Raw genomic sequence first — 26505 nt, 5'->3', positions numbered from 1 at the left:
GAATCCTGTCTATAGAAGTGGGATGGAAATCTGCCTTGAGGAATTTTTAGCTGCCTTTAGCAATCAATTCTCTAAACGCCATTCAATACTTACGTTGTCATAACAAGTGTTTTCTGAGTTATTTAAGAAAAGATACCACTGATTTTAAGACAGGAAATGTTTCCCCATTTTAAAGTGGTAAGCCCATGAGTATGTGAAGTCTCTTAAATATATATTCATTCATTCTTTAAACCTGGAAATAACATTTGTTCAGAAAATCTCAATAAATGCTTTAATTGAACACATATCTGAGCCTCCAACACCCTATTGGTTAGAAAACATTTATTAAATGCCTACTGTATATAGAGCACCAAATGCATATAGGAGACATAAGACTATGAGTCTGGGAAAGTCATAAAGTCTCTCTTTAAAATGGGGAGGATAAAAATGACCCTCAACCTCACAGGGTTATGGTAATCAACTGAAATATGTATATAAAGTGATTTGAAAACCTTAAAGTACTATATAAATATGAATTACTATCATCATATTGCCATTATTACTCTCATTACCACCATCATCACCACCATCTTGATCTCTTCTGGAAGAAAATAAGCACTTTAATATTAATAATAATAATCATCATAATAATGATAGTTAACATTTATATAATGCTTATTTGGTCCCAGGCACTCTGCTAAGCACATTACAATTATAATCTCATTTGATTCTCACAATGTTGGGGAGGGAGATGCTATTGTTATCCTCCTGGTTTTACAAATGAGGAAATTGAGACAAATGGCAAATAAGTGACTTGCCCAGGGTAACCCAGCCAGTAAGCATCTGAGGCTAGGTATGAACGTCAGGGTTTTTTGAGTCCAGGCTATCTATCCATTGTTTTTCCTAGTTGCCACTATCATTTATGAAGCCAGTGCCATTCTGGCAACTTTTCTATAACATATATTTTCCAGCATAGCTCATAGTAAGCTCTTTAGTAAATGCTGATTAATTAGTTGATGATTAACCATTCAACAAATACCTGTGAATTGAATTCTACTGAGAGGGAAATCTCTCAGGAGAGAACTATATGCATTGTAGTTAGAGGGAATATCCCCTAACTTAAATGCCTCTTATGTACTATATGAACTCTTTGTCCCTGACCTGTGATAGAGACTTACTGGCTTGTATTGGTCAGATCAGCCACAGTTGGACAATGTACCTTGACCCCAGCATAGTGATGTCATCTTGGTCCTCATTGAGAATGAAAGACAACAACCATGTGCCAGGAATTTGACTATGTGTCTTAAAAATATTACCACATTTGAGATCACTTGAGAGAGAGGACAAAAAGAAAAAATACAGCAGAGGATGAGTCTGGAGCCAGAGCTCAAAGCATCTAGACAGTACAGTAAGTCAAAGAAAAGGAATCATAGAAGATAAACAGGCTTTAGGTGGCAGGAAAAAAAGAAGGGGAAGATCTGGAGCTCTGGATAAGGCCAGAGGACAATTTCTGACCAGTCTCATCCCTTGGAAGTGGATGGTTGGCGGGGAGTTTTTATATGTAGGTTTTTAGTGGCTCACATTTTCAGAGCACTTCATATAATAGTATTTTATTTATATATTAGTTTATTTCATTGCATTTATCTCTTTAATAGTCCTGGGAGTTAGGTAATTTTGTCATTTCCATTTTTGGATGAGAAAATTGAGGTTTACTTAAATAATTTGCCCAAGGTCACATAGCTAGCTTGTAAGGTGAAAACTGTACCCAGTACTTCCTGAATCTAAGGCTAGTGTTGTATCTGTTGTACAGGGAGGTTCTAAAGGGGAGAGCAAGATGCCTCTTGTGTAGTATGGGATTTCTAACCACTGCGTAGCATAATGGGAAAAAAAGAAATCCAAGCTGTCAGATCAGAGTATATCACATAGTAGATCAGTGCCTTATAGAAAAATTCTGCAATGTGAATAATCTATTGTGCTTTGGTCTATAAACTAAGGAGACAAAACCAAAATGATTTGTGTGACGTCCTCCAAGTATATGGCTTCAAGAACTTGATAATCACAGGAAAAATATATTAATGGATACATTCTCTAATGAAAATAAGTGATTTTGTTTAGAACTAAGTCTAGTCAAGCCCTTTTGTACCTTGGCTCTTATTAGAGCAGCCTGATGACAGTCATTAATGGGCCCAGAGGTTGCTACTGAATATCTCAATAAATTAGGGGCAAAACAATTGACTATAAGTGGGGTGAAATGAAAATCATGAATATATTACTCTAATGTGTATAAATGATTATTGTTGTTTGGCTTATTAATGTAGTTGATAAGTCCAACTTTATTAAAAAAATATATGGTCAAATTATGAATTACAGGTAGGAGAGGAGGCTGACCTTCAAATAGAATTCAGAGAAATCATCCTGACAAGTAAGATGATCTTGTCCTCCAGAATACAGTTTCATATACCTACCTGCTCATACTCTTTTGCCACAAGTGAGTTTAATATTCAGATGTTTGTTTTTATAGATGTTGGAGAGGAATTATCTACAAAGTACTAAAGGAATGATAGAGAAGCAATATGGCATAACAATTAGTGGATCAACAAGCATTTATTGAATGTCTATTATTACTGGTAAGGCATTGTGCTAGATAATAGGACAAAAATCAAGTCTATCCTTATGAAACTTACATTCTGGCAGAAGAGACAATATGTACAAATATAAGTAGATGCAAAATAAACACAACATAATTTTGTGGAGAAGCAATAATAGCTAGGAGGTTGGCATTTGGAGAGTAGATAAAGTTATCCTTTCCACATTTCTGGGTCTGGGGGCATGGGCTCTGTTCTGAAATGGAGATTCTAGAAAGATAGGTCTCCTTTTTCCCAGTCAAAGAGAGGGAGAGGTCTCAGGTGCAGAGCATACTGACAAGATCTGAGTTCCCATGATTTTGTAAGATGAAGAGATTCCTGGGCCATGATTTGGAACAGAGGTGTCAAATATGTGTAGAATGCACACTGTATTACTGTAATACTGCAGAACCAGATTAAAATGTAACTGGGAAATATTTAATAAAATTAAAAATATAATATAGATAATGTTAGCATGTGGTTTTCTAAGTCAACATATAGCCTTGAGGGATCTTTATGTAACATTTAGTAGCTCCAATTATCTTTGAGTTTGATGCCTTTTATATAGAAATCCAAAGACTGAATCTGGGTGAGAAAACCATGACCCATCCATTAGAAAATCAGGTACTGATTACTTCACAAGGCTGTTGTAAGGATCAAATGCAATTAGACCTATAAAACATTTTCTAACCACAAAGTGCTATATACATTTATTATAAAAAGAAATCGTTAGTCATCTAGTTTGTAAGAAACATCATGAACACAACTAGACCTAGGAAAATGGCAAAATGTATTCTAGTAGAATGTCATTCTTTACATGTTTTTTTTTAATAGATATTCTATGTTTTTAATAAGTTTTTTTTTTAAAAAGATACCACTATATCCAAAAGAATTCATAAAGGTAATCCTGTATTTAATAAACAAGAGATAGAAAACTAAGTTAGGTGTAAAATTTCATTTATATTCTAGATTTACTAACAACATGCAGATACTATGGATTTGGTCACATCATCAACATTAAATGGTCCATTTGAGTTCAAATACTGCTGGCGTCCAGTGGTTGAGTCTTAACTCTATTTTTGTTCAGAAGTATGCTCTAAGATAGGGATAATTTTGAGACAAAAATCAAGATATAGTTGTAAAATTAGAGCATCAGGTATTAAATGCAGCCTACTCATTTGCCCATCGCCCTTGACCTTTCAGGACAGTGGAGGGTCATTTATTGGCTCAACTAAGGTCTTGAAACTGGGAAGTTTAGGTGTGGAAGTTAAGATGTGGGTTGTTTGCCAGACTGGAGATTTGGACCCTACACACTGGCACACACCCTTCCCTGTATAGCAGGTTACTGTTCCTCTGAACTTCAGGTTTAACTAGCCCATACACTTTCTTTATATTGTAACCCCACCCATGCTTATTAGTACCATAATAAAGATGGTAAGGAAAAGCAATACTCAGAAGATGCATAGTAGTGGGCTTTAGTCATATTTTTTTTTACTTTATTAAATTGCTTTTTGTCTCTGCCCACATATTTTTTAAGGTTTACTTAATGACTTCAAAATATAAATTTAACTACTAACTTGCATGAATGATATAAAGCAGCTGAAACATACTGTATTCATATGTATTCCATTTATAACTGAAAAAGGCAATTGTTTGGTGCTAAAAAAAAAAAAAAACAAACAAAACAAAACAAAACAAAAAAAAACAAGCAACAAATAAAAAATCCCACTTCCCTAACCATTATTAGTAGGGAAATGCCATAAGCTCCATTCATTGAAATTTTTCATCACTCTATGAAGAGAGTATCCAAAGCTATTTTTAAGAAATAATTCTCATTTATAATACCTTAACAGTATCTTATTTCAAATAGCTCTCAATTACATACAAAAATCTGAGGGATAGTGAATATATAGTCATCGAAAAACCAAACAACATAGCAAAGAGGGACTAATCAGAAACCAAAGAGAATAGTTAAGGGGGTACTAACAACATTAAAAGAATAGAGTTTTGAAATTCTAAAACTACCATCTGGCCCAAATGTTCTTTATGTAGGCAAATTAAAGGATGCTTTAGGCAGTGTCCTTAAAGTGATTCAATAGGAGCAGTATTTGAAGATTAGTTTTTTTTTTCCTGTATCATAAGTAAATATGAGTTTGTAATAAAATATGAATAACAACACAATAATGTGCAATATCCTCATTCAAATGAGAAATTCTGGGACCTAAAGCTGGGCTGAACACATTGAAGGACCAGAAGTTGAAGCATAGTGTTATCTTTATACTGTTTTCAGGTTGTTTAGTGATAAATTGGTTAAATGTTTCTGGTGAGCAGGAATTTAGGTAGAAGAGGTGAAGATAAGGGAATTGGTATAAAAATGGATGCAGTGCTTACCAGTGCTTTAATTTGTGGAAAAGAAACTAGAGTGAAGAATGTACCATGACTATAAGCAAATTAAGGAAAATGAAGCAGTATAAATTACAGCACAAAGTTGCAATTGTGTTTTGGTGGACTTTAAAATATGATTTTGTCACTTTCTAACAGATCAGTGGTGATTCTAGTTTTGTTTAAGATACTAGGTTTTAAAGAAGGCAACAGATTTTTACTTCGTTTTCTTGGAAAAGTGCATTTGAAAAGCCCAAGTTGAATAGAATATGGGCCTTCTCATTTCAGCAAGGATGCTGAAAAGGTTATTGGCGAATCTTTCGTGGTCTAAGACAAAACTGAGTCCTCAATGCTTTGTGTTGGGCTTCACTTACACAGACTGCAGTGCCTTCTGTCTGCTTTGGGTGTGGCATCTGCCATTGGGGAGGAAAAACTGGCATGTGTTGCCTTTTATAGCAGACCGATTTCATTGTGCTGAGGGCCTCTATTTTATAGCCTCTTGGTTCCAATCTTCTAGATGACTTGCTGAAGCAAATGGAATCAAAACAACTCCAAAACTACAAACTTCTTGATTTTTTCCCCCAATTTCATGATTTGTCTACATGAAATGTTCTTTCACCCCCTATCCCCCCTAGAAAAGAGTAAATAGTAACTTTGTGACTCATTTTCCTTCAGGATTAGTTAGGAAAACAAGCCACAAAGTAAGGATAATATAATTTGGATTTCTTTTGATACATTTTATCAGATTTTTAACATTTAAAAATAATGAATATGTGTACATATTCAAGTGTGAGCATAAATGTCTAAAACATAAATATATAATGGATTTTTAGAATATATATGTGGGCATATAAACATATACATAGACATATATTTATATTTGCATCTGAAAGACTTTTAAAAATTCAACTTATGGTGTAATTTGTATAATTAGTATGTATTTGAATATAGAAAGGAAGAAAATCCAGGGGAAAAAATGTCAAAAAGGCACAGTAACAAAGATGTAGTATTCTCTTGGCAAAAGCTGATGAATGATTTGGCATGAATTCATCTTACAGTTCTGTTATTCTCTCTTCTACAAGATGATATACCTCCCTCTTTCCAATGGTTTGCATAGAATTGCAATTTGTTGTTTCTACTAGTCTATAATGACCCTTGGGTATGCACCTGATTTCCCCCCACCACAATTACTCACCAATTTTTTCCACTCTATCGTTTTCTATTAGTCATGTAACATATTTACACTTGGTCAAACAAACAAAAATAACTACTATAGTTGAAATAAACTGGAATACTTATATGCACAGTTGAAGAATTAGGGAATTTATGATAAGTAAATTCTATGGAATGGTAAAAAGTATGCTCATATTTTTTAAGGCAGGAAAAGAAATCGAAAAAAAAAACAGTTCATAGTGGTTACATGGTATTTATTGCTAGTTTTAGAGTATTATAATTTTATATTACCTAATGAAACTTGTAGTTTTAAATATTCTTTTCCTACTAGTGCTCTAGTACAGTGATGCTGTTTTTCCCATCAATGCCAGGATATTCAGATTATTCCTAAACTATAAAACAATTAGCATTTTCCTGAGAACAGGGCATGAAACATTTGTGTTTAAATGATCTTCTTATAGAAACTTCTTCCTGTCTGATTTTGCTTTTCTACAAAAATAACTTTTTTGTTTCACATCATTGAGCAGGGAATTCATATTAAGATGATTATTTTACACATTTTCTTTGGAAATATGATGAAAGGTGCTACAGAGGTGTTCTGATTGTGGATGTGTGAGCTGTTGCTGTTATGACTGGCAGTCAAACTTTCTTGTAACAGTGCTTTGGTTCATACAACACAACTTAATTATTTCCCTTTAAGAAGTGGAGATAAAAATGCCTAGAAGAAATACAGATATGACCTAATACATGTCTTTCTAAAACTATTTTAGATTTGGGTGTTTGTTCTTGTGAATAGCAACATATAATGTATGTAAAATATATGTATAACATGTGTATAAATAAAAATACATGAGTGTACATGCAAGTATGCATGCATAGGTACACACACAAACTCATGTATTTAGGGAAAGTTATGGATACAGAAAACACACATGTGCATATATGCATACATGTGTGCATTTGTGAGGGAAAGTTGTGCAATGTATGTACACATGGAAAACATTACATATACACAACATGCATATATGTAAAGGAACACATGTCATGGGTATATGAATATATGAAAACATACATGTAACAAGTGTGATCATGTGTATATGTCCCCACATTTGTATAAGAAATGAACTTTTTTTTGTTGATAGCTTTTCATACAAATGTAACAAGATGCCCCATAAACAACGATTACATTAATATAATCTTTGGGGGTAGATATGGACGGTTAGTAATTAAACATTTATTGAGCACTTACTGTGTACAAAGCACCATCAGCTGAGGACAGAGAGCTACACTGTGCCACTAGTATAAAATAAATATATGATATCCCATTGCAAACCTCCAGAAAACTCACTAATCCATCTCATTTTGTAGCCTGAATAAAGTTGTAGAAATTAAGTTGACTAAGTGCAAACCAACGCATAATGGGTTAACATTCTGCAAATTACATAATGAATTCTGAAATAGCTAATGCTTTCCCCCTCTCAGATTGCCCAAATATTTTTATTTTTAGTCAGCTCAATGTAACCTTTGAGCCAGACAGACAACTTTGTTCCCCAATCCGTCTCTTTCTTTTGTCTGCCAGTCAGACCCGTTTTCCACCTTTGTATCGTTCCTTTTAAACATGAAAACAAACACATTAATGCCTAGTTGGCAGGGAAACAGATGCAAAAGGGGAGAGTGCAGGCCCCTTTTGCCCCACGCTGTTGCATTAGAAGCGGCTGCTGAGCTTTGTAGAAAAGACTCCCCCGTCCGTGCCTGCGCGGGTGAGTCTCTGCCGTGTGCCACCGCTAGAGCAGCCGGAGGAGCCGGGAGAAGGTAGTTACAGCTCTGGAGGGAGTGGTGGTGATGGTGGTGCTGAAGGGAGGGGGGGGGGGGAGGGAGAAGTCCAGTCCGCGTTTTGCAAGTGCACAGGAGTAATCAGAGAGAAGTGGATAATAGTTGTTAGAGCTCGCTCTCTCCTCTCTCTCTCTCATGCCATGCTGGGCCAGATAGGCTCAGTCAGACGTGTATTTACCCATATCCGGGTTAGAGAGGAAAAGAAAAAAAAAGTTTCATTTAAACCTGAACTAAAAACTTTCAACATGAAATCCCACAGCAAGAACAGACATAGACCGTAAGATATTCTTATCATTTCTAATCTCAATCCAGGACTTTGGGCGGGGTTAGGGGAAGGGGAGGTAGAGGGAGGGATGTTTTATTTTATTTGGGGTATGTGGACTACAGACCGAGAGTGGCTGTTTATTAAAAAAGTGTTTTTATTGTTTTCTCCCTCTCCTCTCTCTCTTCCCCTCCCCTTTCTTTTGTTTTATTTTTGTTTTTGGGGGGGTGGGGGCTGGGGAGGTCACATTTGACTCGCGATGTTGCAATGATCATGGCCGCGCAAGTAGCATCAGCCCCGGCGGGTGCGGACCACAGTGATCGGGGCGCCCCGCTCTGCGTCCGTAGCCGGCTCACTTGACCCAGGATCTCCCGGCGGGGGGGAGCCGGAGCGGCGGTACCGGGATCCATGCTAGGGGTCGGCGGCGATGGGACGAGCGGCGGCGGCGGCGGCTTGAATAATGTAGCTCCCCATCACCTCCACCACCATAATGAACTGAACATGGCCAATAATGCGAGCTCTGCCGCTGCCGCCGCCGCCGCCGCCGCCGCCGCCGCGGTTGCCAGTAATAATAATACGAAGAGCAGCGGCGGCGGCGGCGGCAGCAGCGGCGGCAGCAGCTCGTCCGAGGCGGCTCAGAAGGAAGGTGGGAGCGCCGTGGTCTTATCCTCCTCCTCTTCGTCCTCCTCCTCCTCCTCTTCGTCCGCCCCAGCCATGGAGACGGGACTGCTCCCCAACCACAAACTGAAAAACGTTGGCGATCCCCCCGCTGCACCTCCCCACCACCAGCAGCACCACCATCATGCCCACCACCACCACCACCACCACCACCATCCTCACCATCTCCTCCACCACCACCATGCACTACAGCAACAGCTAAATCAATTCCAGCAGCAACAGCAGCAGCAGCAACCACATCCAATTTCCAACAACAACAACAGCCTCGTCGGCGGCGGCGGCGGCGGCAGCAACAACGGAGCGGGGGGCAGCGGCGCTGCTGCTGCTGCTGCTGCTTCTGCTGCTGCTTCTGCTCAGCCCAGTCCTGACATGGAGCCCCAGCAACATGGAGGAGGCAAAGACGGTGTTTTGGGAAATCAGGCCGAGACCCAAGCGCAGCAGTTGCTGAGCAAGTCAGGCGAAGAGGAAGAGCTCCCAACTAAAATGGGGGAGCAGATGGGCGGCCGGTATGAGCACCCCAGCCTGGGAGCTTTGGGCGCGCAGCAGCAGCAGCAGCAGCAGCAGCAGCAGCAACAACAGCAGCAGCAGCAGCAACAGCAGCAGCAGCAGCAACAGCAGCAGCAGCAGCAGCAGCAGCCGCCCCAAAGCACCGGGAACGGCAGCGGCGGCGGCGGCGGTGGCGGCGGCAATGGTAGCCTCGGCAGCGGTGGCGGCAGCGGCGGCGGCGGCCCCTCCGCGTCGGTGGGGGTCTCGGAGTTTAATAATTACTATGGCAGCGCTCCCCCTGCGAGTGGCGGCACAGGCAGCCGAGCCGGGCCTTGCTTTGATCAACATGGCGGACAACAAAGCCCCGGGATGGGGATGATGCACCCGGCCGCCGCCGCTGCCGGGCCCCCCAACAGCATGGACTCCTTGCAAAACTCCCACGATGGCTACCCCAACAGCCAGTACAACCATTATCCCGGCTACGGCCGGCCCGGCGCGGGAGGCGGTGGAGGCGGCGGCGGCAGCGGCGGCGGCGGCGGCGGCGGCAGTGGTGGTGGAGGAGAAGGAGGAGGAGGAGGAGGAGGAGGAGGAGGTGGTGGAGGAGGTGGTGGTAGTGGAGTAGGAGGAGGAGGAGGAGGAGCAGGAGCGGGAGCAGGAGCAGTGGCGGCGGCGGCCGCAGCGGCGGCAGCAGCAGCGGGGCGGCGGCGGCGGCGGCGGCGGATGGGGGCTCGTCCTCGGGCTACGGGGTGCTGAGCTCCCCCCGGCAGCAGGGCAGCAACATGATGATGGGCCCGGGAGGCGGCGGCGGCGGCGGCGGAGGAGGCGGCGCAGGCGGCGGCGGCGGTGGGGCTGCTAGCCTGGGCAAGGCTGCCGCTGCTGCCAGTTCTGCCGCGGGAGGTTTTCAGCGCTTCGCCGGGCAGAACCAGCACCCTTCGGGGGCCACGCCGACCCTCAATCAGCTGCTGACTTCCCCGAGTCCTATGATGAGGAGCTACGGCAGCAGCTATCCCGATTACAGCGGCAACCCCAATGCCCCAGGCCAGCAGCCGTCCCAGGCGCAGGGAGCGGCGGGGGCAGCTCCAGGAAGCCAGCAGGCGGCAGCGGGCATGGGCATGGGCAAAGATCTGGGTTCCCAGTATGGAACTGCAAACCCCGGCTGGGCAGCGGCACAACAAAGAAATCATCCAGCTATGAGCCCTGGAAACACTGGACAGACCATTAACAGATCCCAGGTAACTACTAGAAAAAAATCAGGGCCTTCTTCTAGGGCTTGAAATACACCTAAATCTGTGGGCAAGGTTTAGTTAGTTTCTTTCTAATTTACTTTTTTCCCCCTCTCTTCCCCCCTCCCCCCCGGGAGGGAGGCGGGGGTAGATTCCCAAAGCCATTTTAACTCCTAGCTGCCTCTCTAGAAAATGTTTGGTAACACACAATGTCTGACTCCGATTAGTCCGGGGGCATTAGAAGGTTGGTTTCACTGAAGAAATAACTGCTATTTTATTTACACAATTGATTAACTGTGTTATTCCAACCCTTTAGCTTTGTATTATAAAAATAGAAAGAAATACAGGGCTGTTGAAAACATTGGGGACGACTGAAATCGCTTTTGTAACAAATAGTTTTTAAAAGCCAGTAAATTCTAAAAGTGGATCTTGACTAATCTTCTCTTAAATACTTTGATCCAGTAAAGGATGAACAGTTCTTTCTTTCTGACTTGTTTGCTCACCTTAGACTCGTTGTGCTCATAAGTTGAAAAGTTGGAAATTGTGGGGAAAATAGCCTTGTTTTTTGATAATCGAAGTATTTATTATAGTTGTGAACATATTACATGATTAGCTTAGAGTTGCTTTTGATTTTATTTTGAGTTTGAATGTTTGATAATACTTACCGAAAATTTCCAACTAGGTGGATGTGAAATATATTAAAATATTTTATGTTACATAACATAAATAGTGAAAGCCACAAATTATTTTATAGAATTCTTGAAACCTGTAATTTTAAATGACACGCTGACCTCAAGGACTACATTTCGAATGAGTTGTACTTGTTTTCATCATTGAATATACACATAACATATTTGATGCACTTAATACAGTAATAAGCTATCAGATCAATAGGAAATGGATCATTTTGGAACCTCTTTATAGGGTTTTCCTTTTGGGAGGTGTGGGTTTTTTTTTTTTTTTTTTTTTTTTTTTTTTTTTTTTTTTTTTTTTTGCCACCAGTCAAATCATATGGGTTGATTAGGGAGCGTCCTGCACACTTGCTGTATCTTGCTAGCAGACCGAGCCTAAAGACTGACTTGATCTCCTTTGCAAGGTTTGGAATTTGAATTGTGGAGGTAAACTGGCTGTAATAGTCTCCAGACAGCTGCCTCTGAGTTGACATCTAATCTGCCATCTGATTGGCTCCCCTCTCACCATTGGGCATTTAGCACTGCTGATGTAAATAGAAGTGCTGAGCAGTACAGTCACAAAAATTCTTACAACAAATAACTGAGCGGTATTACTAGCAGATGCAAGGTTGAATACTGTTAGAAGTTTAAATTATAAGGACTAATTTTCATAAATGAAAGGATTAAATGAACATCAAAAATAGTATGTTCACATTAAGGGGGAACCCCCCCCCCCAGCTTTGGTGACTTTGTATTATGTACGTTTCTATTATCATGTACTTTAATTTTAAAGAAGTGGAGTTTTAATAAAAAAAAATGCTTTTTGAGAATTTGTTAATATTAAACCAAGTGATATTTTTACTTTTTGCCCTTTTAGTAAATTAAGCTGCTTCACAGCAGATATCAGAGCATTTAATTCCATCAGATTTTAATTTTGAAGATGTAGCAACACTGGAGGTATAATTTCAGGTGCCTTTATGAGTAATTGTTTTACATATATGGTTCTTACCTGCTTCAGTATTTAATAACAGAAGAGTTTTTATTTGGGGTGTTTGTGCAGGAGAGTTTGGGCTGGCTAATAAATGTCCATCAGAAGACAGACACAAACATGTTAACAGTGAAAAAGGAATGACCATTTTAAGTGTTTAAAAAACATTTATCATTATTTCTGTGTGAATCTTCTCCACTGAAAGTATTCTTTTTCTGTTTTAAAGACCGCCCCCCCCCTTTCCCTTAAAAGCAAAAAAGCACTGAGTTGGTTTTAATCTGATTATTTTGGTATGTCAGATAACTTGAGTTTTTTTTTTTTTTAAATAAATTGTTTACAGGATAATTTAGGAAAAAACAACACTGCACATATAATGTATTTTCTTTCGTTTTAATTTCTTTTGATAGCTTAATTATTTATATATATATATATATATATATATATATATTTTAGGTTAAAATCCAATGTAAATACATACCAAGGCATACAAATTTTCATTTTTACTTAGTTCGGGTCAGTAAAAAAAGGGATATATTTAAAGAAAGATAGTCATGGAGGAAATGATAGACTGATCATAATAAATAATGGTGAAAACTTTTGACAGACTAAATACTGATTGATATTCATACTCTGTGTGTCTTTACTTGTAGATTTTACTTTGTAAGCTTATATTTTCTTTATTCTTGATGAGAAAAAAGAAAATTTAAAGGATAATAACTTTTCCCACCACTTCAATGAAATTTTTACTGGTATAAAGGTTGTAAGGATGTGTTTCATGGGTATAATCTCATAAAAAGCAAGCTGACAAAGCAAATCTATTTTTAAAGAGATAGCTTAAAATTCACAACTTTTTAGAAACTAGAAACAATTGTACTGTAATAGAAATAGATGTAGGTACATGTTATTTTTGGCTGAAATTACAAGTATTTTATTTTTATTGAAATGAAAATAATTTCATTGTATTATTAGCATATCTCTTGGGACTACTTTAAAATTATATGTGTATATATATGTTTATTATGCACTAATTCATACTGAAAATATAGTTATGGCATTATGACTTGTCTCCTGGTTACAGATTTCTTTTAAGGGTGTTTTCTAAGGACTCTGGCAAGGATTTCTCGTTAGTATTTCACATGATAGTTATAACAAGTCAATTGTCATATTATGTATGTGTTACAAAATATATTAAGTAAGTTGTAATATGTTGAAAATTTCTTTTGGCTTCTTATGGTACTTTAGTTTCATTTTTGTTTTTAGTAAAATGGATTTTGTTGAGTGGCCTATTTTCTTGTGCTTGGTAGAGGTTGATTTCTGGGAGATACCCCAGAAAGTAAAATTGGACATTTTACTATTTAATTGTATTGATTTCTTGGATTTTTGTGTGAGAAACTGGATTGATCAGTTTCCTTAAATGTACTTCTGTCTTCATGCACATAGCTAAGATTTGCATTCTGTCTGTATTTGTCTTGCATTCAGTTAATGTTAATGTAACTTTAATTTTATAAAATATAACATGAATCAATATGAAAATCTGCTTTGCTCACCCATCATTTACCTTTATTTCCTCTCACTTCCAAATACCCTCCCCCTAGAAATAAAGGACAGCATCCTGGTGGGTCCCAGAGAGTGAAACTGGGCTGAGGGAATTTGACAATTGACTACATATATAGGTGTAAGTGAAAAGATTTCCACTATTAATCCTCTCAATTCTCCAGTTAAGCATTAGACTATCTTGTCATAGTAAATTCTATAAAGAACTTTTTGTGCTTTTATTTTTCAAACAGTCAACATATAGTTATTATTTCTTGGTGTAGAGAAAAGGAGTTGATATTGTAATTAAAAAGAAAGAAGTTTGTTTGTAGAACTTAGCTCCCACCCCAAAATTTAAGTTGACATAATAGGATATAACTTCAAGGCAGTCAGTACTGCATGTCTTAGATAACAACTATTTCTGGGTCACTTAATTTTGAGCAAGTAACGTCACTAGCAGATTTTTTTTCTTTTGATTTTGACCTTTTCAGTCACTTACCATGAATACTTAGCCATATCTGACATTCAGTTCCAGAGGACTGGTACCCTTAGGATGTTAGTAAACATTAGGAAATCTTAACTTTTATTTCAGTCTCCTTTTTGAATTTTTAGCAGAGTAGTTCATATCGTACCTAATTTTTCTCAAATCCAAGTTGCCAAAGTAGAAAAATGTCAAAAACCTGTAGATAGAATAACAACTTTACCTAGGTTGAATGCTGAATACTATCACTAATGTACATGAATATTTGGGTTTATTATCTTTACTAATAAGTTAGGGGAATTGACATATTCAGGATTGTAAAGAAATCTTTGAAAATGGTTATGTCAAAACATGTGACCAAATGTATATTATGACAGGCTAAGGATTTTTAATAACTGGAGATTTTGCTGGTTCCAAATCAAGTTTTCCTAGGCATATTTTTAATAGGCATCTTAGAACAGAGTTGTACTTTCACTTCTAGTTGTATACCTTCTTATTACTTAACAATGTTTGGGGACAAATAAAGGTGATTTTCTTGGTTCTTGACCTTAGAAATAGTGACCATTACAAGTCATGAAAATAGTAGAGGACCATGTATAATGGGGAGGGGGGGGGACATTCAATCTATTATACTACACCTATTTCCACTAAGAAAGGAATGGGTTAATCAATAATTGTGTAACTTTACTAAATGTTGCTACTTAGTTATAAAATGGTTTTAGAGATCTGAACTTCAGTTCATTAATGTTAACTTGGTATTTGCCTTTCCCCACCAGTGGTCAAGCTTTTATCAGTCCTGCATTAGACTTTTGACAGCTAAACAGTTAATGGGGTGGATGGTGCTTTGATCCAAATTTGTGAGAAGAAGGATTCAACAGTCCACCTGTGCTTCATTTTCAATTTCGGGTGTGCATAGATTTGTATATTTGGGGTTGCTAGCAGGTGTTTGACAGAACTGTCTTATGTTACTTAAAACAACAAATTTATAGAGGATATGGCTGCATATTAATAACACTGAACATCTGAGTAATTTTGCTAATGCTTAAGTTTTCAGTATGGATGTTATAAAGCTGCCTGTGACATTAAAAAAAAAAGAAATCTGTAGTTATACTTTAGGACACATAAATGTCTTCATTATTTTTGGACATATGTATACAATCTCAACATTTCCATACCTATTCAAATGGGCCATTTATCGGGAGATTTTTTTTTTTTTTTTAAAGAACATTCTCTGTGGATATGTAAAGCAGTGTTACCACTCTTGCTGGGGATGCGTGCTTAAGGCTTGAGAATCCCAGGCTGTAGCTCCCTGTAGCGTTAAGATGTATGTGGTAGGCAGAACTGCTAACTAACCAGAACATATTTCTGCACTGTAGATATAAGCATTTTATATGATATTGCTTTTCCAATATAGGGGCTATTTACATAAAAGTAATTTTATGTGTGTTTGTGGGGTTGATTTGGGTATTTGAATAAATTATAATTTTAAATTTCTGGTATATCTTGGTGATTTAACAAATCATTTAAAATTTATAAAATAAAATTGGGGATTGAGGGAGTAGATTTATTTTATTTATTTATTTTTTGCCCAATGGTGAAATCTTAATGAAATCTCTTTAGAGATGACTTCTTGAGAGGGGGTTAAGCTAATATTTTTATTTTATGTATCAATGTTATTATTCTGACTGAATTAAGTATATGAAACCTGCATAAATTCACATGATATCTTCTCTATAATTATGTCCAGCAAATTTTGGTTATTTTCTATCTTTAGAAAGGAGAGAGTAATTGTACAACTTGTGTGATGCTTGTAAACAAACTTAAGTATTTTTTCTAAATCGATTGAAACTTTGTTGTGCTTGATTGAGATCCATTCTTAAAAGAAACATAAGTCATTTAATCAAATTATTTTGCTGATGGCAAGGTAACTTCCCTTCACTTAACTGGATCAGAGACCCTTTACAAACCAGTCTTTTAAATGTCTACACCTTTCGGTCAGCTTCGAGATGAGCTTTACCCAGCTTGGCCAGGACTCAAAAGCTTTCACATCTGGAAAGTCCTGCCAGAGCTTGGGGTCTGTTAGCATAACTTTTCAACTCCAAAAGCCCCTCAGTCCATCATGAAGCCTTATAGTAGCTCTAAGTGGAGGAGTCTCAAAAGGTAGTTTTAAAAATGTAGACTCTAAATCTTTAACAGTGAGAAGGGGAACAGATATTTCTAAGAAATTTATTTCTGTAGACATAACCCCTGCCTAAGTTAACAATTCATCTTTAGACATGTTTTATTTTATAATAATGGTTTTAAGCATATTTAGAATGCTACCATGTTTAGTAACCCCCCCCCCCCAAAAAAAAGTTGAAGAAAATAGCCATTTCCTTCAATGGTGTTATTACAGAGTTGGATTCCCCTAAATTTGGCCATATTCTATATACAAATACTGATTCTTAACTCCATTGAATAAAGTTAGATGGATGGCTGCAGAATCTAGAATAGATATGTCACAGCCAGGCAATCATTATGAATTAAACTAAAATTCTGCCTCTGCTGACGGTCCTTTGTAAGAGATGCTTCTCAGTATCTCATTTGTGGCCTTGATAAAAGCAGGATCTTGAGAACCAGACAGGAAGTCATTCCTTATTAGATGACTCTGGAAAGGAAGCCTCATTTGATGAAGATCTAGAAGAAAAATCTTAAAGCCTAATGCCACTTTTAGGCCTCTGTAATGGCATGTTAAAAAAAAAAAAGTTGCTTTTTTTTTTCACTTCTCACTCTTCATGTTTCATTTTAATGATATGAGCTGTTAACATATATAATAGGCAAAATGATTTGTTTTTATAATCGAGGATCTTTTTTTTCCCCCTATAATGAATTCCTTAACTTCTTTCAGAGGAAACAGTAGAATTGTGAATGGTCTTCATACTTAGAAGCCCCAGATCTCTTAGGGAGCAGCACAAATTCTTCATAATTAATTGGTGCTCTGTATTGGTGTGCTATAAATCATAGGGTCATATTGCTGTCACCGTATTTTGTTGAAAGTTTAAGAGATCATGTCTTTTGAGTCTGTTTGCAGAAACTGCAGAAACCTAGGATTTAGTAGAAAAAATATCGGTAATGGAATCATTAATTTGTTTACTCTTTCCCTCTCCCTCTTTTTATTTATTTCCTGTTACCTTCTGCCATTTATTTACATTGTATTTACAATGTTACATGTACATTTTCTTTTATAAAATAATTTCTGTGTTTTTGTGTGATTTGGATATCTTGGTACATGTTTACATGCCCTTTCTTTTTTTCTTGTATTTTCATGTTATTCCCTTTTCCCCCAAAGTTTTTTTTGCTTTTCCCTCTCTTTCCCGGCTCTCTTTTCATGGCTTTTGGTTTTTGAAAGACTGTAGGAATGCTTTGCATATAGAAGGCTCCTAAAAGATGACTGGTTTCCTAACTTTAAAAAATTGGAGCTTCAAAGGGACTCTTACTTAGATTCAAGTCAGTTTTCTCTGTTGAATATATTCTTTGTGTAAAACATTGGCATGCTATTTTAGCTGCTGGTGGGACAGAAATGCAGGCCTGTCTTTATGCTGTCAGATATGTGCATCAAATTTAAAACTCTTTGCCACAGTAAGTATGAAGAAAATCAACTATTTCTGAGAGTCTGGACTTTAAAAGATTATTTCTTTTAATGTAAACATTTCTTTTTGCCTTCATAGCTGGGAGGCAGGCATAGGCTTAATGTCTATACTAAGGTGATTGATTAGCTAGCTTAGTTACATTCACATACCAAAGTTGGTATTGGGTGCTGCTGGTGTCAGGAAGATTTCTTCAAAAAGAAAGTCAGTACTGGATATGAAATCAGAAACACTTGGGTTCAGATCCTACTTCTCACTAGCTATGTGACCATGGGCTAGTTCCATGGGCATGCAGATTCCTCATTGGTAAAATGGGCTCATAATTCCTCTAATACCCATCTCATGAAGCTCAAATGCTATAATGTGTATAAAAGTTTTTTTTCATATTTTTAAAAATACTCTATATATACCAGTTATTTTTGCTGTTATTCAATATGAAGAATTTCTAAATAGGTATTTAAGCAAGCTTTATTCTGCTTCTATTTGGATCATGGTATTTTTTAAAAAGAACAATCATAACTGAGTTTTAGTTAAAATTTGCTCATATGAATCACATGTGATTAGTAATCTGGTTGATATATACTATATATCCTGCTTTATTTTGTGGGCTAAAGAAGTATATTATAGATCCTCTGTTTTCTAACTGTTGTTATTATTTTTCATCTCTAACAAGAAATATCTACTAATCTTTTGCCAGAGAAAGACATAGGATGCAAAAAAGAAAATGGTAAAGACAAAAAGCAAAACTCCTTGCTTATGAATTTTGAGTTGAGTGGTCCTTTTTATTTCCTTTTCATTTTTCACATAGTACTGTCGATGTTAAAAAAGTTAACAATTGTCCTAGGTTTAGGCAGGTGTCTGTGATGTAGGATAAATTCTGGTAAAAGCTCAAATGAGTTACCCTGGCAAATCTACATACTTGAATCCTTATGGTGAAGTTATGCGTTTGTACAAGGAGACATTTGTGATTAGTGTTAAAATTTTCCAATATTTTTTATTTTTGTGGTGAAGCCCTTTTATTTTGAAAGCATCTTGCATATTTCCAAATCCTTCTAGAATTTTGCATGTAATTTGTGAAACTATAAGGATCGTATTTCTTAATTCAGTAACTGCCTTGGTTTGTAATGCCCATTTTAAAAGTCTGTTTTAGAATTTCTACTTATACTTTTTTTGTTCCCCAGGAAATTCAAATTGCCCTCTAAGCTTTAAGTGACACTGTAAATCATAAAGGTCATTATCGCTGAATTCTGAACAAGCACCTTTTTAACAAAGCAGGTATCATTTGAAAGAACAACTAGATTAATAAGATTATAAATCCATATAAGTTCAGATGTAAAATTTTAGATTAAAAAAAAAACTAGCATAGTAGTAATGCAAAGTCAAATTATGGAGTGTTGGGTTGATAATCAGGAGACCTGAGTTCTTCCTCAGTCTCCTGCTAACAAGCTGTATATGAGCTTAGTTAAGTTATTTAACTTTAAGAGAGCCTTTGTTTCTCAATTTCTAGAGTAAAGGCATTGAAAGAGATGAGAATAGATGAATCTTTAGAGGATCTTCTCTGTATGGTATGTATCTATGTATGGAATAATCGTACTGGAAATAGGTATTTTATAATGTGTAATGCAGAGTGTTTATTAAGCTGACATTTACAGATTCATTGGGACTAAAATTTAATTTCTTCATCATCCTATTTATGGAGCATTTATTTTACGAGGACACTGTATTAAGTATAGGGATAAAGCAAGTATAAGCAAAGTTCCTTATTTTTCTTCATTAATTATCTTAGACCTTTACAATAATTCTTGGAATGTTACATAGTGGGATGGAAGATACAAACAAAATATTTACTGTATTCCTGTGATTCATATGAAAAGATGAACACTCTTTTATAATGCATCATTCAAACCTTGCCCTCTGCCATCTTTTCACACTCACTTGCCTTGCCTTTTGGTACTTTTTTGTTGCTAAGAAATATCTGAAAACTTTCCATTGATATTCAGAACAAACTTGTATTTTCCTGATGAATTTATTGAAGACCTCTAGTGTCATATTCTATGTTAGGATGTTTAACCAGAAGCATGCCTATTTGTAGGTGGAGGATCAAATAAATCTGGAGACTTTAAAATTGGTTTCCTTTGATGCAGTAACAATTTATCTAAAGTCAAAACTTTTGTTGTTGGCATTACCTTTAGGCAATTGTCAATTGAAGGAAATTGACTTGTATTATTAATAAGAGGAATTTTGCTTACATAGAAAGTTTCATTGTTCAAAAGGATTTAAAGCCAATGGAATAGGTGACTGAATTGATAACTCTTTGCCTTGGTATTTATGAAAGCATGATAAATATACTATTATTTAGTGTGATTAAGGTATGATCTATATTCCAGCTTCTTAAGAAACTATGATTCATTGGCCCCACGTGGGGTCTCTCAACTGAATGTGGGAGTTGGAAATTATCTTTTAGTATTTGATTTGAATAGAAATTTTATAAATCTGTGTAACTGGAGACACATAAAAATTTCTTGGGCATAAAGGGGTCACAAATGGAAACAGTTTAAGAAGCCCAGATCTATGCTACTTAATCCAAGTAGAAACTCGATCTGTCATTGTTTGATTTTTGGAAAAATAGGGTCACGTTTAGATCTTGTTTCTAATCTAAGGAAAGTTACTTCTTCAAGTCAACCCCCCTCCCTCAGAGTTTTAAATGACATCGTAAATCAGAAAGGCCATTACCATCTAATTTTGACACTTTTTCTAATAAAGCAGTGTCATTGCAAGGAATAAATAAATTTGTTGCTTATAAGTTCATATGTAAAATCTTACAAATTAAAAAAAAATGCATGTTAACATAGTACAAACTGGAGTTATCGTTGTGACCTTGTCATGTATTTGGGAGAAGCTGATCATATTTGTATCTTCAAGCTTTTCCCTTTTTTCCCTTAAAAAAATCAAATGAAACAATAACTAAATTTTCAGGTTAATGTCATACCAACAATGCAGGGCATTGTATTGGGTGTTAGATATAAAGACCCAGGAAACTTAGTTTGCATACACAGTATTTAAAATTTGTGGTGTTCAGTATCTTACAAAAAGATGTCTACTTGTAAACATTTTACAAATTATTTACAATATAGTGAGTAATACATATAATATCTTTTTTATTCTGATACTTTAAATTTTTCATGTTCAAAATAGAAATATAGATGGGATTGTATTTTCCTGTATTCTGAAAAGTTGGTTTATAAAAATTCCAATATTTTGAAAGAATCTTAGCTTCTAGTAGATGGACAGATAGACTTTTTAACAAGAAAAAAATTGTTGGTTCAGGCTGTTTCAAAAAGTGATTTATGTTGTTTCCTACAACAGACTATCATTTGTTTCCAGTGCTTTTCTCATTGTTTATTAAGATTATGCTTTTTTTTTTTGTTGGGGGGGGGGTAAATGGTAGTTTACTTTATTGTCCTACCTGGCTTTTATAAAACAGTACAAGATTTATTAAAGCTAGAAACAGGCCAAAACATGCTACGATGTGCTTTCCAGAGCTCTCTGTTTCGCTCCTTTTCAGCCACGATGCACTGTGTGTGGTGAGACTTGGTCCATGCCTTCTCTTCATTGTGACACTTGACAGGGAGGCAAAGGCACACAAAAAACCATGGGCATTTTACCTTTGATTCTATAATTAAACTTAATTGGTGGAGCCAAGAAGTGAAAAGCCACTTTGTATTTGGAGAGACTGGCCTGTAAAAAATGTAAAATAAGTGCATTAGGCACCAGAGTTGCTGTAATTTCAGCAGAATTCTGTATTAGCAATGAAAAACTAATTTTTCTTGACAGATGCATTTTATTAGAAACAACTGTACAACCTGAAAAGTGGAGTCTCGGTTTTTTTTTTTTTTTTTTTAATGTGTGTGTATGTATGTGTGTGTGTGTATGTTCCAATACTGAAAACCTGCTTCAGAAGACATAATGAACTGTTGGGGTATTTGGCTAAATTGGCTGTCAGTTTGTTAAAGCTGAGCTCTCTGTGGATATCGGCATCTTGGGGGGCGGGGGGAGATGCATTTTGTCAGGTGGGTTTTTGTAACGGGAAGGGCTGGTGACTATAGTAGCAAACCCGAGTCTGCATTTGATTTGCACGTGTGTTTTTTTGGGGGGAGGAGGTAAGGGAGAGCAGAGGGGTCTGTAAAAGTTTCACACGCAAAGCAAACTGGTACAGCGTCACATGATCAAAATATTTTTCCCTTCGCTGCTGCCAGAAGCTATCTATTGCTTTTCAACAATCTCACTTGTTGGGCATCGTGCCAAGATGTTTAAGACAGCCCCTTACGTGAGCTGTTCCATTCTTAACCTCTTTGACTGAAGTGCCATGACCTTCACATATGTAGATTAACCATGTGCTCTGTGAATTGAAACTTGCTGCCTCAGGAAGAAAGGGTTTTTCTTTTTATTCCTCTGGGAACTTGACAGCCATTCATCCCTGACCTGGGCAGAGGTAATGCCAGGAAATTGGATTCAAATGGAATGACTATAGATAATACTTGGAGTCAGTGGATGGGCAGACCAGGAAGCTGCTCCCCACCTTGCAGAGAATGAAAAAATCCAGCAGCGCAGATGATATGAATATTAGGATTATGAGGAAAACAGCATCTCTATTGACAAGTTCTGGAGCTTTGAAATTCGAGGTTTGAGAGCTGAGCTCGATCTCTCTTAGGATGAATACATCTCATCCATTTGATTCCGTTTTTGTCTAGCTACAGAAGTCATTCTGACTTCTCTTGTTGGTTTTAAAGTAATTTTGGTCACTGAAACCTTGCTAAATATCTTGAGGTTTATGGGCTAAGATCAAACCCAGTTTACTCTGGCTCTCTTTGAACAACTTTAGGTCCTGGGACAAACCCCACTTTATTATCTTTTGGACCCTGATTGGTTCAGAGTAAATGTAAATAGCTGTCTTGGCCAAAACCCCGAGGGAATTCTCTTCCCACATTTCTTTCCTTCCTTCCTTCCTTCCTTCCTTCCTTCCTTCCTTCCTTCCTTCCTTCTTTCCTTCCTTCCTTTCTTCCTTCTTTCCTTCCTTCCTTTCTTCCTTCCTTCCTTTCTTCCTTCTTTCCTTCCTTCCTTTCTTCCTTCTTCCTTCCTTCCTTCCTCCCTTCCTCTCTCCCTTCCTCCCTCCTGGCAGTAGAGGTTAAGTGACTTGCCTAGGGTCACACAGCCAGAAAGTGTTAAATGTTTGAGACCAGATTTGAACTCAGATCCTCCTGACTTCAGGGCTAGTGCTTGCTCTATCCACTGTATCACCTAGCTGCCCCAATTTTCTTTATTTTGATGAGCGAATTTTGCCTCATTTCTTACTCAAATCTTCATCTCTGAATGGCTATAGCCATTGAGACCTGTTGAAGACTTTAGCTTAAAAAAGCCTAGTCTTCTGCTGCATCTAGGGCTGTCTCCTGTTGTCCTGATCTATATCTTACCTCTGGACTGGAGGAGAAAGTGAGACTGGTGATTGTCCTCCCTCAGTAAAATCCAATTCACTTCCATGTCATGGCATCAACTCCCTGATTGAATCTTTGGGATGCTGATATTATAAACACTTGTATTCAAGGCAGCGAAACTTGAATATTTCAAAGGTAGAAAGCATGAGAAAATAAGAAATAATATATAACCTGTTTCTGGAAGAATTAGCATTTTCTGCCTTTTATATTGTAAAATTTGAAATGAATTGTGATGTTGAGACATCCTTGTCTCATTTGTGCAGTTGTACAAATTCTAGTCCAGGTTGGTCAGTAAACAATAATTATATAGATTATGACTCTTTGGAAGATAAAACAGATATTCGTTTAATGTATATGTGACCATTGAAATGAGTTGTAGAGCAGTTAATTGTATATATTACTGACATGAAACATATTTTCCTTTGCCTTGTTGGTAAACACTTTTACAGAAATTAAATGAAATTTCCAGGATTAATATAACATAACATAACATATGAGATTAAATTGATATTAGATAAATAGTATGCTAGTGAAAAAGTTTTCTTTGTAAACATAATAATAGGACTCAAAATAGGACTCATCAAACAGGCTTTTTGACTGCCTATAATACTGTTTTTTTTTTTTTTTAATTGAAAGAAGGATGTTTCTGGAGCTGGATTCATTCTTATGAATTGTAGTCTTCATGATATCAGTCATAGGCATACTAGGACAGGCGGATATAAAAGGTATAGAAACCTCATTCCTTCCTTTGGATGGAATAGATTTTTTCTTTTTCTTTTTCTCTTCTCTTCTCTTCTCTTCTCTTCTCTTCTCTTCTCTTCTCTTCTCTTCTCTTCTCTTCTCTTCTCTTCTCTTCTCTTCTCTTCTCTTCTCTTCTCTTCTCTCCCCCCTCCTCGTGTAAAGGAGTTTACCAAGTTAGTCAAATATAGAGTGGTTTTTGGGGGGTGGGGGGAAGATTAAGTCATGAAGGGAAGTCCAGACCTTTGGTTTCATTGACATAGTGAAGGTAATCTCTGAGAAGAGGTAGTGTTGAAACTCTCCCTTGTCTGTAATTTCTTTGACTTTACATTCTTAGGGGATTGCCTGGAGACACTTCTAGGTTGACCGGTCTGAATGTGACCACTCTGCTAATATTTGTCTGAGGGAAGAGATAAACACAGTGTTACAAACTCCAGTATTACACCTCTAGGATAAGTAATCCATTGATTAAATTGAAGAATATAATCAAAGTCTACTAGATTGCGTTCTCTGCAAGGGCAAGTACTGAGAGCTAAAATTTACCATTTTAGAACTTTGGGAACCACCAGCAAATACCTGTGTTATTATGCACTTAATGTTTTTAAAAGATTGAATTGACCACTTGGGTGATTTACATAGCTAATTAGTAGATCATAACCAAAAGTATAGTATATTTGGAGCTATCTCAAGTGTCAGGTTTGGGTTGTTAGTAACATTTATTAAGCTCTAGATTTGTTCCAGATACTGTTTATAAGCACCCGACAAAGAAACAACCCCTGTCCATTGACTAAGTCTCTAATAAAGTTCATGGTACTAAAATCAAGCTTTCAAGAACTGGTGTGGAGAAGGATAGCATATCCATAAGGTCATAGATCTGTGGCTAGAAAGGATTCCCTGTCATCTAGTCCATCTGCCTCAGATGAGTTTACAAATTAGGAAACTGAGGCCCAGAATAGTTACATAACTATCCCGAGGTCACATAAAACATCCCAAATAGAGCTTTGTTTTTACTTTAGAGCCAGTGATTTTTGTTTTGCTTTTTTTAATTTTTAAAATGAAATTTTCTTTTTACTTTGACTTGATAAACATCAGCAAATACAAAAAAGAACAAGAATTCAGCCTGCAAAAGAAATTGTGAATGTTTATCAAGTTTATCTTTTTAAAAAGACTGTATATGTTATATTTAACAAAGTAGTACTACAAGTGCCCTTTTGTTTTTCTTTTTTTTAATGTGCTTTTAAATTATGTGCACTGAAAATTATTGATCTTTTTTTTATGTCTATCTCTACCTAATAACCTTTCCTAACTTGTAACAAATATATCTATGTACGGAATACATAATGTACATATTCTAAATGCATACACACATATGTTAGATAAAAACAAGCGAACTTGTTGGTGATATCTGAGAACGACTTTCTCATTTTGCATGCTAGAGCATTAACTCCCTGGCAAAAGGTTTTGGAATGGGGGGAGGAAGGTGCTGTTTCATCACTAGTTTTTTTTGTTTGTTTGTTTGTTTTTTTCACTTTTGGTGAGGCAATTAATGGTTTCTGATATATGGTTCACTATTCTGAATACTATAACTGAAGAGGGAGTGGGAGGCAAATTGAAGGAGAATCACAGAAATAATGGAAGAATTGGAAATGAACATTTAAGAGTTATAAGTAAACTGAGATGCTTCCCTATAGAGATAAGAGAGTTGTGAATTATATTAATATTAGTTTTTCATCGTATGAAAGACTTCTTGACAGTGGATAATGCCCAGCATTTCCTCATGGCTGCTCTTAACCAGAGAGGACAAAATTGACTCAAACCATGTTATAAGGGAATTAAGCTGGATACAAAAGAATTTTCTTACTGTGAATGTTCTTAAATCTAGAGTTGAGTTGTCAGAGCAGCTTATCCTATTATAGATCAAGGGTTCTTAACTCTTTGGGTATCATAGACTCCTTTGGCAGTTCAGTGAAATCTAGGAACCCTTTCTCATATTCATGTTTTAAAATGTGTAAAGTATATAAGATTACAGAGGAAACCAATCATATTGCAATGTAGTTATCAGAATATATTTTTAAAAGTTCACTGACTCCAGATTAAAACTCCTTTTCTTGATATTTAAAAAATTAGGATTGATGCTTAATTTTGGCTTAAGTATAGTCTCCTTTGAAGCTGGATAGTGGTGCAAGCAGTGGTATGAGTAATCTCATGATCTTTCTTATTAGTATTTTAAGAATTCCATGGTGGAGTGGCTGGGGGGAGGGGAGGAGCAGGGGGAATGTGTGTAGTGGCAATATATCTATTTATAAATATGAATTAAGAATATGGGAAACAGAGGT

General features: G+C 36.9%; 2 protein-coding genes across 4 annotated transcripts in view; both read left to right on the top strand.

Moving 5' to 3' along the window:
- The first annotated feature begins 7994 nt into the window (after positions 1 to 7994).
- LOC116423587 (AT-rich interactive domain-containing protein 1B-like) lies at positions 7995 to 10273 on the top strand. Its single transcript, XM_031968586.1, has 4 exons — positions 7995 to 8268; positions 8543 to 9521; positions 9552 to 9946; positions 10185 to 10273. The coding sequence occupies exons 2-4, from the start codon at positions 8662 to 8664 to the stop codon at positions 10271 to 10273; spliced, it is 1344 nt and encodes a 447-aa protein (XP_031824446.1). The 5' UTR covers positions 7995 to 8268; positions 8543 to 8661.
- A 263-nt stretch (positions 10274 to 10536) lies between these two features.
- ARID1B (AT-rich interaction domain 1B) overlaps positions 10537 to 26505 on the top strand; it is a 526614-nt gene continuing 510645 nt past the window's right edge. For all 3 annotated transcript variants that reach the window (XM_031937578.1, XM_031937582.1, XM_031937581.1), the window contains exon 1: positions 10537 to 10649. In XM_031937578.1, coding sequence (XP_031793438.1) covers positions 10608 to 10649 — 42 coding nt within the window. In that variant the 5' untranslated portion in view covers positions 10537 to 10607. The remainder of the gene's footprint in view (positions 10650 to 26505) is intronic.

The sequence above is a fragment of the Sarcophilus harrisii genome, chromosome 4, assembly GCF_902635505.1.
Source record: "Sarcophilus harrisii chromosome 4, mSarHar1.11, whole genome shotgun sequence".
Lineage (NCBI taxonomy): Eukaryota > Metazoa > Chordata > Mammalia > Dasyuromorphia > Dasyuridae > Sarcophilus > Sarcophilus harrisii.
Note: the sequence above shows the minus strand (reverse complement) of the source record. Positions and strands in the feature narration are given on the sequence as shown.

Coding starts and splice junctions, on each gene's coding strand:
- LOC116423587 (XM_031968586.1), top strand. CDS start 8,662: ATGCTAGGGGTCGGCGGCGATGGGACGAGCGGCGGCGGCGGCGGCTTG. Junction 9,522..9,551: donor CAACAACAGCAGCAGCAGCA/GCAACAGCAGCA, acceptor GCAACAGCAGCA/GCAGCAGCAGCAGCAGCCGC. Junction 9,947..10,184: donor AGGCGGCGGCGGCAGCGGCG/GCGGCGGCGGCG, acceptor TCCCCCCGGCAG/CAGGGCAGCAACATGATGAT.